The 16,093-nt window shown below is 42.9% G+C and overlaps 1 protein-coding gene across 1 annotated transcript in view; it reads left to right on the top strand.

Annotated features, from left to right (window-relative positions):
* FAM120B (family with sequence similarity 120 member B) overlaps positions 1-16,093 on the top strand; it is a 102,816-nt gene that overhangs the window by 33,704 nt on the left and 53,019 nt on the right. The window contains exon 6 of the mRNA XM_074948800.1: positions 1,251-1,343. Coding sequence (XP_074804901.1) covers positions 1,251-1,343 — 93 coding nt within the window. The remainder of the gene's footprint in view (positions 1-1,250; positions 1,344-16,093) is intronic.

Genomic DNA, 16,093 nt, shown 5'->3' on the forward strand with positions numbered 1-16,093 from the left:
TGTGGTTGGATAAGTGTAACATCCCCTCGCCCCCAAAGAAAACCCTTAAAAGCAAGGAAATGCCAAATTGTGGAATACCTCTTAACTGTACCTGAACCCCTACACAGCATGTTTGCATTGACAATGCAGATTCCATATATTCACAAAACATTTCCTTCTGTTTCGAGCTGATAAGGAAACACACTGTACACACTGCATGGATCTCCTTCAGAGTATAACTCAAAACCTTATTACAATCTCAGCAATATTAGCAAATATTCAGCATTGACATATATGCACAGGTTAAGTGTGCAGTCTTTTTGGGGGAGAAGTAGGAGATCATAACTTAGTTGGATCCATGCTGCAGAAAGAGCACAGAGGGTGTGGGGGAGCAGTTGCTGGTGCAAAACCATAGGTCTGCCACACAGATGTCCCTTTGTCTCTGTCAGATCCCAGAGACCCATGGATTTCAGGAAGTCAGACCGTCTGCTTCTTCCACAGGGGCAGACCACACCTCTCGTTCCCTTATAGAAGCATCTGAAGAAAACAATTAGATGAAACTCAGAGTTTTCCTCTGTCATTTGGGTTGCTCTTCATAAGAGGGTGATTTTCCCCAATTTTCTTCAAAAATTTAAATTCCTCCCACAAAAAAAGATCCAACCCTGCCCCTCCCTCCCCACAAAAACAACAACCAAGGATTAATCTAATCTGGAAATTTACTTTGAAGTAAGAAATTTTTGTTCTAAATTATCTTGTCATTTTTACTGACAGACCCATTTTTTAATGATGTAGCTAATTTTTTATATCTTTCTACTGATGGTCAGTAGAGCATTTGTACTGGAGATAAATCATAATAACCATCAACTATGGCTGCTTCAATTAGTCTTCATTTTGGGACCATAGTTGTAGATTGATTTTTTTTACCGTAAAGATATTTTATACCTCTGAAGTAGCCTTCGAATTGTGGTTACTGATAGATATCCTGTTGGTACTACTTATAAAGGTCCTAAAAGAAAAAGAAGAGGGAGAATGTGAAAGTTAGCTGTTGGGGAGAGTGGAGCTAATACAAAGCTACACAAATGGAGTTGTGAAATTAAGTACCATGTTCTTTTTCTTTTTCCAGATTCTTTATCTAAATTGTTGGAATGTCACTCCTTCACCACTGCCATACTCATTTTGTATGTATGTCTTCACACAGTGATAAAGACCAATTTGCAGAAAGGTTTTTCTTCCATAGCTCACAGCTCAGATTTTTTTTATCTCTGTTTCAGGTGGACAGTCTCTCTCTGGAGGACTTGAATGCGTTTGTGGCTCACACTCTGTGCCTTCAGGGGAAGTCAGCTGCTCAGCTAGCAGGTTTGCAGGTAAAGACATGACTGATCTGCTAACATAATGCTGATAACTAGGATAAACAAAGTTTGGCTTTCTTTTTGAGCATTCTTCTCTTACAGTTACTCACTCAAGGTTTGGGAATTGAGCATCAGTGTAACATTTATGACAGGTTTCAGAGTAACAGCCATGTTAGTCTGTATCGCAAAAAGAAAAGGAGTACTTGTGGCACCTTAGAGACTAACCAATTTATTTGAACATAAGCTTTCGTGAGCTACAGCTCACTTCATCGGATGCAACAAAGCTTATGCTCAAATAAATTGGTTAGTCTCTAAGGTGCCACAAGTACTCCTTTTCTTTTTAGTGTAACATTTACAGGCATTTCATTTTCTATAATTTGTCTGGTTCATTTGTGTTCATTAATGACATACAGTGTTAAACATAAAAGGGGGCATTTTCTCGAGATTTGAAACCAGGACTGGGCATCTGAAGATCTAGATTTTGTTCCTGGCTCTGCCACTGATTTGCCATTTGATCTTAGGCACGTGACTTAACCTCTTTTAATTTACCCATCTTAGGCCTTGTCTGCACTGCAGAGTTTTGTTGACAGAAGTTATTTCGACACTCAAAAAGCGCTGTAATAAAAATCGGTAATGCATGTTCACACTCTCTCCCTCTGTCAGCAGAGCACGTCCACACTTGGGGCACTAACATCGACAGTGTGAGCAATGCACTGTGGGTACCTATCCCACAGTCCAGCTCGACACCTTCTGTCGCTAGGTGTTGTGAGAAGGCGGAGCAGATCGCGGCGCATCTTGGGACAGGGCTCAATGTCCCATGATGCATTCATAGAATCATAGAATATCAGGGTTGGAAGGGACCTCAGGAGGTCATCTAGTCCAACCCTCTGCTCAAAGCAGGACCAATCCCCAACTAAATCATCCCAGCCAGGGCTTTGTCAAGCCTGACCTTAAAAATATCTAAGGAAGGAGATTCCACCACCTCCCTAGGTAATGCATTCCAGTGTTTCACCACCCTCCTAGTGAAAAAGTTTTTCCTAATATCCAACCTAAACCTCCCCCACTGCAACTTGAGACCATTACTCCTTGTTCTATCATCAGCTACCACTGAGAATAGTCTAGATCCATCCTCTTTGGAACCCCCTTTCAGGTAGTTGAAAGCAGCTATCAAATCCCCCCTCATTCTTCTCTTCCGCAGACTAAACAATCCCAGTTCCCTCAGCCTCTCCTCATAACTCATGTGTTCCAGTCCCCTAATCATTTTTGTTGCCCTCTGCTGGACTCTTTCCAATTTTTCCACATCCTTCTTGTAGCGTGGGGCCCAAAACTGGACACAGTACTCCAGATGAGGCCTCACCAATGTCGAATAGAGGGGAACGATCACGTCCCTCGATCTGCTGGCAGTGCCCCTACATATACATCCGAAAATGCCATTGGCCTTCTTGGCAGCAAGGGCACACTGTTGACTTATATCCAGCTTCTCATCCACTGTCACCCCTAGGTCCTTTTCTGCAGAACTGCTGCCTAGCCATTCGATCCCTAGTCTGTAGCGGTGCCTGGGATTCTTCTGTCCTAAGTGCAGGACTCTGCACTTGTCCTTGTTGAACCTCATCAGATTTCTTTTGGCCCAATCCTCCAATTTGTCTAGGTCCCTCTGTATCCTATCCCTATCCTCCAGCATATCTACCTCTCCTCCCAGTTTAGTGTCATCTGCAAACTTGCTGAGAGTGCAATCCACACCATCCTCCAGATCATTTATGAAGATATTGAACAAAACCGGCCAGAGGACCGACCCTTGGGGCACTCCACTTGATACCGGCTGCCAACTAGACATGGAGCCATTGATCACTACCCGTTGAGCCCGACAATCTAGCCAACTTTCTATCCACCTTATAGTCCATTCATCCAGCCCATCCTTCTTTAACTTGCTGGCAAGAATACTGTGGGAGACCATGTCAAAAGCTTTGATAAAGTCAAGGAATAACACGTCCACTGCTTTCCCCTCATCCACAGAGCCAGTTATCTCGTCATAGAAGGCAATTAGATTAGTCAGGCATGACTTGCCCTTGGTGAATCCATGCTGGCTGTTCCTGATCACTTTCCTCTCGTGTAGGTGCTTCAGGATTGATTCCTTGAGGACCTGCTCCATGATTTTTCCGGGGACTGAGGTGAAGCTGACTGGCCTGTAGTTCCCAGGATCTTCCTTCTTCTCTTTTTTAAAGATGGGCACTACATTAGCCTTTTTCCAGTCATCTGGGACTTCCCCCGATCGCCATGAGTTTTCAAAGATAATGGCCAATGGCTCTGCCAGCCACATCCGCCAACTCCTTTAGCACTCTCAGATGCAGCGCATCCGGCCTCATGGACTTGTGCTCGTCCAGCTTTTCTAAATAGTCCCGAACCACTTCTTTCTCCACAGAGGGCTGGTCACCTCCTCCCCATGATGTGCTGCCCAGTGCAGTAGTCTGGGAGCTGACCTTGTTCGTAAAGACAGAGGCAAAAAAAGCATTGAGTACATTAGCTTTTTCCACATCCTCTGTCACTAGGTTGCCTCCCTCATTCAGTAAGGGGCCCACGCTTTCCTTGACTTTCTTCTTGTTGCTAACATACCTGAAGAAACCCTTCTTGTTACTCTTAACATCTCTTGCTAGGTGCAACTCCAGGTGTGATTTGGTTTTCTGTCTCAGCATTCCGTGGGCTTCTGGCTTGCTGTCATGGCATTTTTTGATGCCCCTTCTTTGCTGTGCACACTGGCATTTTTGTGAGAGGGGATGGATCCTGCTCTGCTATCCAGTGCTCTAACTGTCATGAAGACATCGCGGATGACAGTGCAGTTAATTGCGAAGTTCCTAACTGAAGAAGACTCCCAGTTGCCTGACATGCTGTGTGATATGGATAGGAGCAACTTTAAATTGCTTTTGGCATTCACAGAAGAGCTGCAGAGAGTGGACTGTCGCTTTTGGGCTTGGGAAACAGGCACTGAATTGTGGGATGGTATCGTCATGCAGGTTACAGGAATACATCAAAAGGAAGGGGTACTTCTCCATGGTGTTGCAGGCGTTTATGTATGACCATAGATGTTTCACTGACATCAACGCGGGGTGGTCCAGGAAGGTGCATGATGCACAAATCTTCAGGAACACTCGCCTATATTGAAAGCTATAAGCAGGAACTTTCTTTCCAGACCAGAAGATTACAGTGGGGGATGTTGAAATGCACATAGTGATCCTGGGAGACCCAGCATACCCCTTATAGCCGTGGCTCATGAAACCTTACACGGGAAACCTGGATGGCAGATTAAAGGCACGCTGGCAATGCGTTTATGGCAGGTTAGACCTCAGTGAGGATAATATTCCCATGGTCATATGCACGTGTTGTACATTGCGTAATCTTTGTGAAGCAAAGGGTGAAAGGTTTGCTCAGGGTGGAGTGTTGAGGCAGACCGCTTGTTTTCTGATTTTGAGCAGCCAGATTCCAGGGCTAATAGAGGGGCACCCACATGAGTGTAATTCAAATCAGGAAGGCTTTGAGGCAACACTTTGAAAATGAGACCAGTAATGTATATCACTGTGATTGGTCCTGCAATGTTACATTACATGTAGTTTTCCTAGGAAGCAGTGGTGACATTTGGGGCCTTATATTCCAGTAAGCAAATTATTAAACTTCCTGTGTATGTACTGGTAATGCCTGCTATCTCAATTTGTAGGAAACAAATAAAGATGAGTTACTCTTCAAAAACTTCACTTTTATTGCACAAGAAACCACACACACACACACTTGCTGGGAAAGGAGGTACCAGGGAAGGGCAGACTTTCAGAGCTGTGTGTAGGTTCAGCTATCATTTTGAAAGTTGTCCGAGGGAGTGGAGTGAAGAGGAAACTGAGAAGTCCCGGAAAGCGGAAAGGAATGTGTGGGTGGAGTTTGGTGGGGGGCATGGAAAAGAGTTCTGAATGTGCTGTAGGAGAGGGTGGGCACACATTTGCTCAGTCTGCAGCATTATTAAGGACTTTGGTATCTGCGTTTGCTCCTCCACGACTTTAATCATCCATTCAGTAGCATCCTTAACAAACTCCTGATTTTCTTTTCTGTCCTGCCTTTCGGCTTCCTTCCACTCCTTAAATTCCCTTTTCTCTGCATTGGAGAAATGCAGTACTTCCCAGAACATGTCGTCTTTGCTCCATCTTGGGCGCTTTTTTATCTGGCGGAAACTCTTGGCTGGTGTATGTGGGGTGTTCCTGAAGACCACATCTGTCGAAGCAGAAGCATGATTATTAAATTCATGAACAGCATTGAAACATTTCAGTAAAATACACCTCTGGTAACACAACAATCACTTTCTCACTGACCCTTGGCAAGCACACATCTCTGCGAACACCCAAAGCACGGTGAGTGTTGGCTGGGAGGATGGGGGGCGCTCTACATGATGGAAAAGAGCACTCTGCAAGGGTTGCGGTGCAGCTGACTAGGGAAAAAAATATAAAATTCTCCCACTTTTCGACAGGCAGGGGTCATTGTAGCAGATATCTCACTGCTGAGGGTAAGCAGGGAAGCGAGGGTACATCTACCACACACTTGTGGCTTCTTCTCTGGTCCCTATGCTACTCACCTCTGTGCCGCTTTGGTACCTGCACAAGTGATTGCTGAATGGTGTGGGAAAGTTTTTCTTACAATGGGGGGAGGAACAAAACAGCTCTGCCAAGGAACCTTCGGCAGAGGATTGCCAAGTACCTCCAGGAAACGTTCCTAGAGATCTCTCTGGAAGATTCCTGTGAGATTTGGCATGCATCAACACCTTGTTCTGCCATACTGATTAGCTACACAGGGAAATGTCCAGCATACAGAAACACAGACAGCCTTGTACATTTCTATACCCTAAACCCACCTCTGCACTACACAAACTGCAGCCACTTACCAGGCATCTCCTCTCCTGCTTCTTGCTCACCAGAGAGTAACTTCTGAGACTGGCTAGGCACCTCTGGACTGGTGAACAGTTCCTGGCTGCCTGCCCCACTGGGTGACCCCGCTGGGAGCTCCACATCATTGTCTAACTCCACCTCTTCATCAATGACTTCATCCTCTGGGTTAGGTCCTTTTTCTGCCACCTCCAGGCCTTCTGAAGTATCCACGGGGCTCTTGGTGGTGGAGGTGGGGTCACCACTGAGGATAGCATCCAGCTCCTTATAAAATTGGCAGGTCTTAGGTGCAGCACCAGAGCAACGGTTTGCCTCCCTCGCCTTGTGGTCCGCCTGCCTCAGCTCCTTTATCTTCTATTTGCAGCGTGTTCCAATCACAGCCCTTTTCACACAAGCCTCAAGAAATCTGCCCGTAGGTATCAAAATTCCTACGGCTCAAGCACAGCTGGGACCGCACAGCCTTCTCTCCCCATATCCTGAGTAGCTCCAGCAGCTCCGCAGTCATCCAAGCTGGAGATCGTTTGCTCTGATAGCCTGCCATGGTCACCTGGGAAGATGTGATGAGACCTCTCCACACGGAGCAAACAAGAAATGGAATTTCAAACATTCTCTGGGCTTCTAAGGGGGGAGGGGCGGATGGTTGTTTACCTGGCTGCAGGGCAGTGGAGTTCAAACTGCTGACCAGAGTGGTCACGATTGGCATTGTGGGACACCTCCTGGAGGCCAATTAAAGCGATAAAATCAAGTATGGTGCCTACACTGGCACTTTGTCGACAAAAATTTTGCGCAACAAGACTTATGTCTCTCGTTGGGCTGATTTTATTTTGTCTCCAAAACAAATTTTTGCTGCCAAAAGTTGCATTGCAGTGTGTACGCTGTTTTGATGACAAAAAACTTTGTAGTGTAGACAAGGCCTAAAAGATAGTGCTAATACATATCTGTTTCACATGGATGTTGCAAGGGTACTGTAATTAAATAACAATGGCAAAATAGTTGGAGATAATTGGATGAAAGGTATTAGATAAGTGCCAAGTATCATCATAGCCAGTGCTGCAGTTAAGATTGAATTGTTTCCATAATAGTCCCACTTTTCCAGTTGCTCATAGCTTTCTCAAAAAAGTTCCTTTCAGGTTGAAATTTTCCATGCTGGGTCTAAGTATAAAGATGAATTTGGTTGACTAGTGCAGGAGGAGGGGTGAACATGTGCAGTCAGTTGCAGGATTGGGGGCCTTTGTATGGAATTTTGAAAAAAATCAGCTGAGTTTTTATGAGATACTCGAGATGAAAAATAAAATCACTCTTCCCATAAGTTCCAGTCAGAAATTGGTAAGTTCTCTTTCTATACTTTGAATTGGGGATGGTAGCGTCTAGTCTATTTCAGATCATGTTAGACAGAAACTTGTTTAATTCCACATGCCATGTTCAAAAATTATTTTTTTAATGTGTAAAGGAAATGTTTGAATGCACATTCCTGTCTAACGAGAGAGTCTATTTTTCTGAGAACTCTTAGCACATTTGAGAATACAAATTGTATGAAAGACACAGTACAAAATAATGCGTCGTTACACCATTTGTACTAAAGCGTTAGCCTACTTGTAAAGAATCACATGTTGTTTTACATTTTCCAGTGTTGTAAAGACCCTCTTTGGGGATCCAATACTGCAGTATCTAGGGACACAAGACAGTGTTTAAGGTGTTGTGGAATCCTTTAGACACAAGTTCTCTTTTTGTGATATGTGGGCAAGGCCTTTAATATAATCAGAAAGATCCACAGAAGTGGTTTACAGTACTTGTTTGACTTTATTATTTAAAATTTGGAAGAGAGAATGAAAGTATAAACTAAATAACATTGAAAATATGTCCTGTAATGATGGATTTTTTATGGAATCAGCCTGAGATGTGGAGTGTGTCTGTATGGAACAGTTAACCAATGTTAGATGAAGTACTGAGGTCAAATAGTCTATTATTAGCAGAGCAGTAGCAGTTCCTATAGTTAAGATTTCCTAATATTTATAGAGGTGACTGTCAGGATCAGAGGCCTGTTATGCTAAGCACTACAAACATATGAAGTATGGATTATAGTCTCGAATTTTGTGTTGAAATATTGGTTTGATATCATGTGGTAGGAAGATCAGATAGGAAAAACAGTCAGTCATATACAGTATATATTGCAAGGAACTGGGTGGGAAATGTATGGATTTTCGGGTTCCTTTCTCAGCTGTGCCACTGATTACTTGTGCCATTTCTGTATTGTATCAACCAACCATGGCTTGTCTTCACTTTCAAGGCCCTTCATAGCCTGTCCCCACTCTGCCTATCATCTCTCATTTAGTAGTGAGGTTGAGACCTGCCTCCAGTTGGTCAGTTGGCCTGTGATGCCAGCCTCTATCACCCTCTTGTTAAATTTTCAAACAAGCACCTTTGTGCTGTCTATAATGCTGTCCCTTACGCTTGGGAGGGTACTCCCTGTAAACATCTGCAAAGCCATTTCATTGTTTTCCTTCAGATCCCTCCTTTAAACTCCTTTGCAGTGATGTCTACAAAAAATTTGACAGAAGTTAGACTGCTGGTTTGTTAAGACCACAGCTTATCTTGCTGACCAATATTATCTCATTGTTTCCTTGTACTAGTCTGCCTGTCTATCCATCTTTGTTTCTCATACTGTACTTAAACTGTAAGTTTTTTGGTGCAGGGACCAAACTTTTGTTCTATGTTTGTACAGCACCTTGCACATGGTGGTGTCCTGGTTCACGACTGGGGCTTATAGACCCTATGGTAACAGAAATAATAAATAATTTTGTGCAAGTCATTTAATGTCTCTATGCCTCAGTTTCCCCATTTGCAAAATGATTGTCACAAAATATTTATTTAACTGAGAATTACCAAAAGAAACTACACCATCTGCTCAAGAAACTCCCTGAAAAAGCACAGGAACAAATCTGCACAGACACACCCCTAGAATCCCAACCAGGGGTATTCTATCTGCTACCCAAGATCCATAAACCTGGAAATCCTGGACGTCCCATCATCTCAGGCATTGGCACCTTGACAGCAGGATTGTCTGGCTATGTAGACTCTCTCCTCAGGCACCTACGCTACCGGCGCTCCTAGCTATCTTCGAGACACCACTGACTTCCTGAGGAAACTACAGTCCATTGGTAATCTTCCAGAAAACACCATCCTGGCCAATATGGATGTAGAAGCTCTCTACACCAACATTCCACACAAAGATGGACTACAAGCCATCAGGAATAGTATCCCCAATAATGTCATGGCAAATCTGGTGGCTGAACTTTGTGACTTTGTCCTTACCCACTACTATTTCACATTTGGGGACAACGTATACCTTCAAGTCAGCTGCACTACTATGGGTACCCACATGGCCCCACAGTATGCCAACATTTTTATGGCTGACTTAGAACAACGCTTCCTCAGGTCTTGTCCCCTAAAGCCCCTACTCGCGCTACATTGATGACATCTTCACCATCTGGACCCTTGAGGAATTCCACCACGATTTCAACAATTTCCATCCCACCATCAACCTCAGCCTGGACCAGTCCACACAAGAGATCCACTTCCTGGACACTACAGTGCTAATAAGCGATGGTCACATAAACACCACCCTATACTGGAAACCTACTGACCGTTACAGTTACCTACATGCCTCCAGCTTTCGTTCAGACCACACCACAAGATCCATTGTCTACGGCCAAGCTCTACGATACAACCACTTTTGCTCCAACCCCTCAGACAGAGACAAACACCTACAAGATCTCTATCAAGCATTCTTACAACTACAGTACCCACCGACTGAAATGAAGAAACAGATTGACAGAGCCAGAAGAGTACCCAGAAGTCACCTACTACAAGACAGGCCCAACAAAGAAAGTAACAGAACACCACTAGCTCTCACCTTCAGCCCCCAACTAAAACCTCTCCAGCGCATCATCAAGGATCTACAACCTATCCTGAAGGACGACCCCTCACTCTCACAGATCTTGGGAGACAGGCCAGTCCTTGCTTACAGACAGCCCCCCAACCTGAAGCAAGTACTCACCAGCTACCACACACAACGCAACAAAAACACTAACCCAGGAACCTATCCTTGCAACAAAGCCCGTTGCCAACTCTGTCCACATATCTATTCAGGGGACACCATCATAGGGCCTAATCACATCAGCCACACTATCAGAGGCTCGTTCACCTGCACATCTACCAATGTGATATATGCCATCATGTGCCAGCAATGCCTGTCTACCATGTACATTGGCCAAACTGGACAGTTTCTACGTAAAAGAATAAATGGACGTAAATCAGATGTCAAGAATTATAACATTCCAAAACCAGTCGGAGAACATTTCAACCTCCCTGGACACTCAATTACAGACCTAAAAGTCACACTTCTTCAACAAAAAAACTTCAAAAACAGTCTCCAACGAGAAACTGCAGAACTGGAATTAATTTGCAAACTGGACACCATTAAATTAGGCTTGAATAAAGAGTGGGAGTGGATGTGTCATTACACAAACTAAAAACTATTTCCCCATGCTAATTTTTCCCCTACTGTTACTCACACCTTCTTGTCAACTGTTTGAAATGGGCCATCCTGATTATCACTACAAACATTTTTTCCTCTTGCTGATAATAGTTCACCTTAATTGATTAGTCTCGTTAGAGTTGGTATGGCAACACCCATTTTTTCATGTTCTCTCTCTCTCTCTCTCTCTCTCTCTATATATATTACACTGTATTTTCCACTGCGTGCATCTGATGAAGTGGGTTTTAGGCCACAAAAGCTTATGCCCAGATAAATTTGGTAGTCTCTAAGGTGCCACAAGTACTCCTTGTTCCTTTTGCTGATACAGACTAACATGGCTACCACTCTGAAACTGAGTTTTGGTGACTCAAATGAGCTGTTAAGAATCGAATCAATAACACTTATGAAACCTGTAACTTGGATTCACTGTGACATTCTTTATAAAAGCAAATATGTAACTTTTATTCTTTCTCATATTTTTGAATTAACGTATAAAAACAATTTACCAGATGTTAACCTTTGATATATTGTAATAGAGGAACATGAACTATGCCTCTTTCATATGTGAGATACAAGGTGGGTGAGGTAATATCTTTTATAGGACTAGCTTCTGTTGGTGAAGGAGACATCCATTTGAGCTACACAGAGCTCTTCTTCAGGTCTCTTTCATTTGTGATAATGTAAGAACTTTAAAGCTAATTACAATGCCACAAGTACTCCTTTTTTTTTTTTTTTTTTTTTTTTAAAGAATTTTAAAGGTACTTGATGTTGTAACATGCCCTGTGGCACAGTCAGAGTATATGTGTCTGTTATTTTCTAATCACTCTGGAGTTTGGGTTTTATTTAGAGGTAAACAGGGTGTGTCTTGGGTCTGCCTATTTAAGAGGTTTGGATACAGATAAAATGCAAGGGGAGGAGGCATGGGAGTGGGTGGAGCCTTATTCCAGATCCTGATAATCTATTCACACACCTGTGGAATGCTTTGTTACTTTGAACAGGCCAGGACACACTTTTGAAAACGACTTCTCTTGATAACAAAGTAAATGAGCCACTTGTGTGTAGTGTTCCTTGTGTCATTGCCCATTGATCACTGGTGTATTTGAATTGGAATTCCAAAAATGCTCAGTTTGCCCTGTATCCTGTCATTTCTTGTCTTGTCCTAACTGCTGAAATCCAAACTTTAAAAAATTTATTTCTGCTGAGTTCATCAAGGAATTGTTGTATTGTAGAGCAAACAGTAAATCTGCGTAACATAAGAGAGAAAGCATACATTGAGTTGAAAGCAGTGTGGCTCCTAGCAAAAATAAAGCGTTTACTCCCATATAGAAATCCTGTTACATATAGTATAGTACTTAACATCTGGAATTTTGATGTGCTCTGAAGCCTAATATTATCTATCACAGTCATTCAATAAAAACATAAAGCAAATAGAGCATGAACATAAAGTGTTGACTTTTTCATGTTTATGAGGATGCTTAGGTGTAATTTTATGTACTTTTGTAAACTGCTGTCACATTACTTCTTTTTGAATTAGATGTTACTTTGTGTAAGCAGTTTAATCTTTTGGGACAAATACTGCTCTTGGATGTTGTACATGGCTCCCATTGTGGTCAGGACACAGGGAAGAATTTTGTCATTTTGCTATGGAACCACACAGTGCAGCAGCACCGTTCTATTTTGATGTTTGGAGCCATGACTGAGAAAATCTTAATTCCTACAGAGACTGAACATGGGACGAGTTTATAAATGTATTGTCTTGTGCTCCTACAAGCGTACTTAAAAATATATACTTGATCAGTAGTAATAAGTCAGCACTATGTCCCAATTCTTTCTTTTCTTTCCCTTCCCCCATCTTAATACAGAGAATGGTCTGTGGTTACAAACATTGTTCCACTGTGAGAGGTACCCTCTGCTCAAAATAAGAGGGGTCTGGAATTTTCATCTGGAATTTGATTATGGAAGAGTTTTTTCTTCCCTTGGGAACTGCAGAGCCGAACAGAATCCGGAAAACCCTGCCAACTCTGAGGCCTGGTCTACACTAGGAAATTAGATCCGTATAACTACATCCCTCAGGGTGTGAAAAATCCACACCCCTGAGCAACTCAATTAAGCTGACCTAATTCCCAGTGTAAACAGAGCTAGGTCCACAGGACAGTTCTATTGACCTAGCTACTGCCTCTTGGGGAGGTGGATTGTCTATTCCAATGGGAGAACCCCTCCCATCAGCATCGGTAGCGTCTTCACTGAAGCATTACAGCAGCACACCACTGCTGCGTTTCACTGTAGACAGGCCCTGAGCATTGTGACATTGAAATTAAATTTTTCTCCTACATATGTGAGTCCTTAACCAACAGTCTTGCTGTTAGACAAATGGCTGAAGTCTTGAGCACTAATGATATACAGTCCTCCTTTATTAGCAGCTACCATATGCAGATATGTTGCCTTGCATGTTTAAATCCTTGCCAGACTAACAGTCAATTAATAGTTCTCATGTATCATTTTAAAACAATGTCCTTTTGCCCTAATCTTGTGCTGGACTTGGACTTTTCCTAAATTGGAAGCTGCTGGAAGGTTCCTCCATTTCTTCTAGCATCCTCAGGCTCTGCATATTCCTGCTTGTGGGATGCACCAGCCATTGCAGCTTCAGTGATGTGACCATCTCAAAGCAGTGCCTGTTAGAGTACTTACTCATCCCTCCTACCTCTACCCTCTGTGTTCCTGAATGTTCTGAAGGTGAGGGTATAAAAGGTGGCAAGGTGGTGCCACTGCTGTCTCAGTTCTTTGTTCTAACCATAGCAGCAGCTGGCTGTAAATCTCTCTCTCTCTCTCTGGTTCTTCCTTGATAATCCTGCCATCCTTTTTGCCTTTAATACCGTCCCCCCTCACAGACTGTAACTCTCTCCATCAATCACAAACCTCTTACAGAAAAAACCCTCATTTTATGTATGATTGTGTCGCATTATACTGGATGAATGTGGTCTTGGTCTTTGTGTGTTTAGATGCCAGACCTGTTTAGCCTTACTTCACTAAATCTTCTATTTAAAATACTCATGAAATAACATTCTTTTTCACTCAGGTGGACCACAGCTATAGTGTAATTGTTAAAAGTGGTACTTCTGACATAAAGTCATAATCTATGGATTGACGTGTGAGAGAGGAAGTGTAGTCTTGTGCACAGTATTGGGACTCAGGTGATCTGGGTTCAGTTCCTGACTGTCCCAAATTTCCTGTGTGAACTTGGGAATGTCACTTAATCTTCCTGTGCCTCAATTCTCTATCTGTAAAATGAGGCTACAAATACAAGGCTGGTGTGAAGATAAACTCATTAATTTTTGTGAATTGGTCAAATACTGTGGTGATGGAGGCCATGTTCGTACCTAGATAGATAGAATAACTTAGAATTACTTTTAAAGTATTCATAATTGTCGGTAACATGAGCAGTCTGGGAATGGTAGTTCAAGTGACTTTCATGTTAAAAGAAAAGGAGTACTTGTGGCACCTTAGAGACTAACCAATTTATTTGAGCATGAGCTTTTGTGAGCTACAGCTCTCTTCATCGGATGCATACAATGAAGTGAGCTGTAGCTCACGAAAGCTTATGCTCAAATAAATTGGTTAGTCTCTAAGGTGCCACAAGTACTCCTTTTCTTCTTGCGAATACAGATTAACACGGCTGTTACTCTGAAACCTTTCATGTTAAAGCACTTTACTTTGAGAGTAAGTGCAATTGTTTTTCTAATATATTAATGTAATAGTTTCACTACATTTTAATGTAGCTCTTGCACTAATATGTTAATTTTAAATATTTTATAAATTAAAATCAGGGGGTGGCTTCAAAAGCAATGAATATACCACACTGTCTAAAATGGAAGTAATTTGAATTTAAGGTTTGTGTAACAAGATACACCATGGGAGCAGAGCTCAAGTGTTTTATCATAGTGACATAACTTCAGTGGAAAAGCGAAAGTTAAATATGGACTCTAGAACACAACGAAGAGCCTTCTAAGAACTGAAGCCAAACTTACTTCCTTCAGCTCATAGGAAATTTTATGAGAATGCTATAGAATCATTTAGTACAGCGTTTCTCAAACTGGGGTCCGTGGACCCCTGGGAGTCTGCGAGGGTACTCCTAGGGGTCTGTAGGCCCTGCTGATCAGCTCCTCCCCTTCCCTCCCATTGCCTCCTGCAGGCTGGGGAACATCTTCCCCAGCCTGCAGGAGGCGCTGGAAGGGAGGGAGAGGAGTGGGGATGAGGCGTGCTCAGGGGAGGGGGTAGAATTGTGTCTGGGTCCACTGGCCCCAGTGATCAACTCCTTTCCTTACCTCCCAGTGCCTCCTGCATGCCGGGGAGCAGCTGTTAAGTGGTGTGAAGGAGGAGCTGGAGAAGGGATGGGGTGTGCTCGGGGGAGGGGGCAGAAAGAGGAGGGGCAGGGATGGGGTGGGGGTGGAGCCTGCGCTGAGCATGGGAGGGGGGCTTGGGGATCCGGGAAAATTTTAAAATCAAAATGGGGGTCCTCGGGTTGCTAAAGTTTGAGAACCGCTGATTTAGGGCTTGTCTACACTGGCAGTTTAAAGCACTGCAACTTTCTCACTCAGGGGTGTGAAAAAACACCCCCCTGAGTGCAGCAAGTTTCAGCGATATAATGTGCCAATGTAAGCAGTGCACCAGCGCTGGTAGCTACGCCTCTCGTGGAGGTGGTTTATTTAGAGCGCTGGGAGAGCTCTCTCCGAGCGCTCTGCCGTGACTACACACGCCACGTTAAAGCGCTGCCAGTGTAGACTAGTCCTAAGTATGTCAAAGCTTTATATCTGTGATGCCAGTGTTTTAATATACATTTTTGTGACTAATCACATGTATTTAATTCATCAAAATCATTTACCTGGGGATCAACTTTTTTTTTTGAGCAACTTGTATCCTCTGTTCAAAATCATTTGGCCCAATTCTGAAGGCTGTGCAAGAGTCTCAGTCCATTATTTTTAGTAGAAGAAAACCCTTTGTTAAGCACTGGAGTAAGTAAGCAGGCTACATCTTTGATATGATAAATATATGTTCTCAACTCCCATCCTGAATTTGCTTATTATGCTAATAGGTCATCTATATTTAATTAGAGTAATAACGCTATAGATTTATGTAATGTATCTGTGGTTTGAATAAAATAAGTTAAATCCAGTCAAAATATAGTTTGTCTGAAGTTGAGAGAAACCAGGCTGTGGATACGGAACTAACACACACATTAAATTGTTACTTTCTTAAAACTAATGGAATGTTTATAAGTGCTCATTTGATTATTTTTCGTGATTGATGGCTTGAAAATA

Source organism: Natator depressus, chromosome 3, assembly GCF_965152275.1.
Source record: "Natator depressus isolate rNatDep1 chromosome 3, rNatDep2.hap1, whole genome shotgun sequence".
Classification (NCBI taxonomy): Eukaryota; Metazoa; Chordata; order Testudines; family Cheloniidae; genus Natator; species Natator depressus.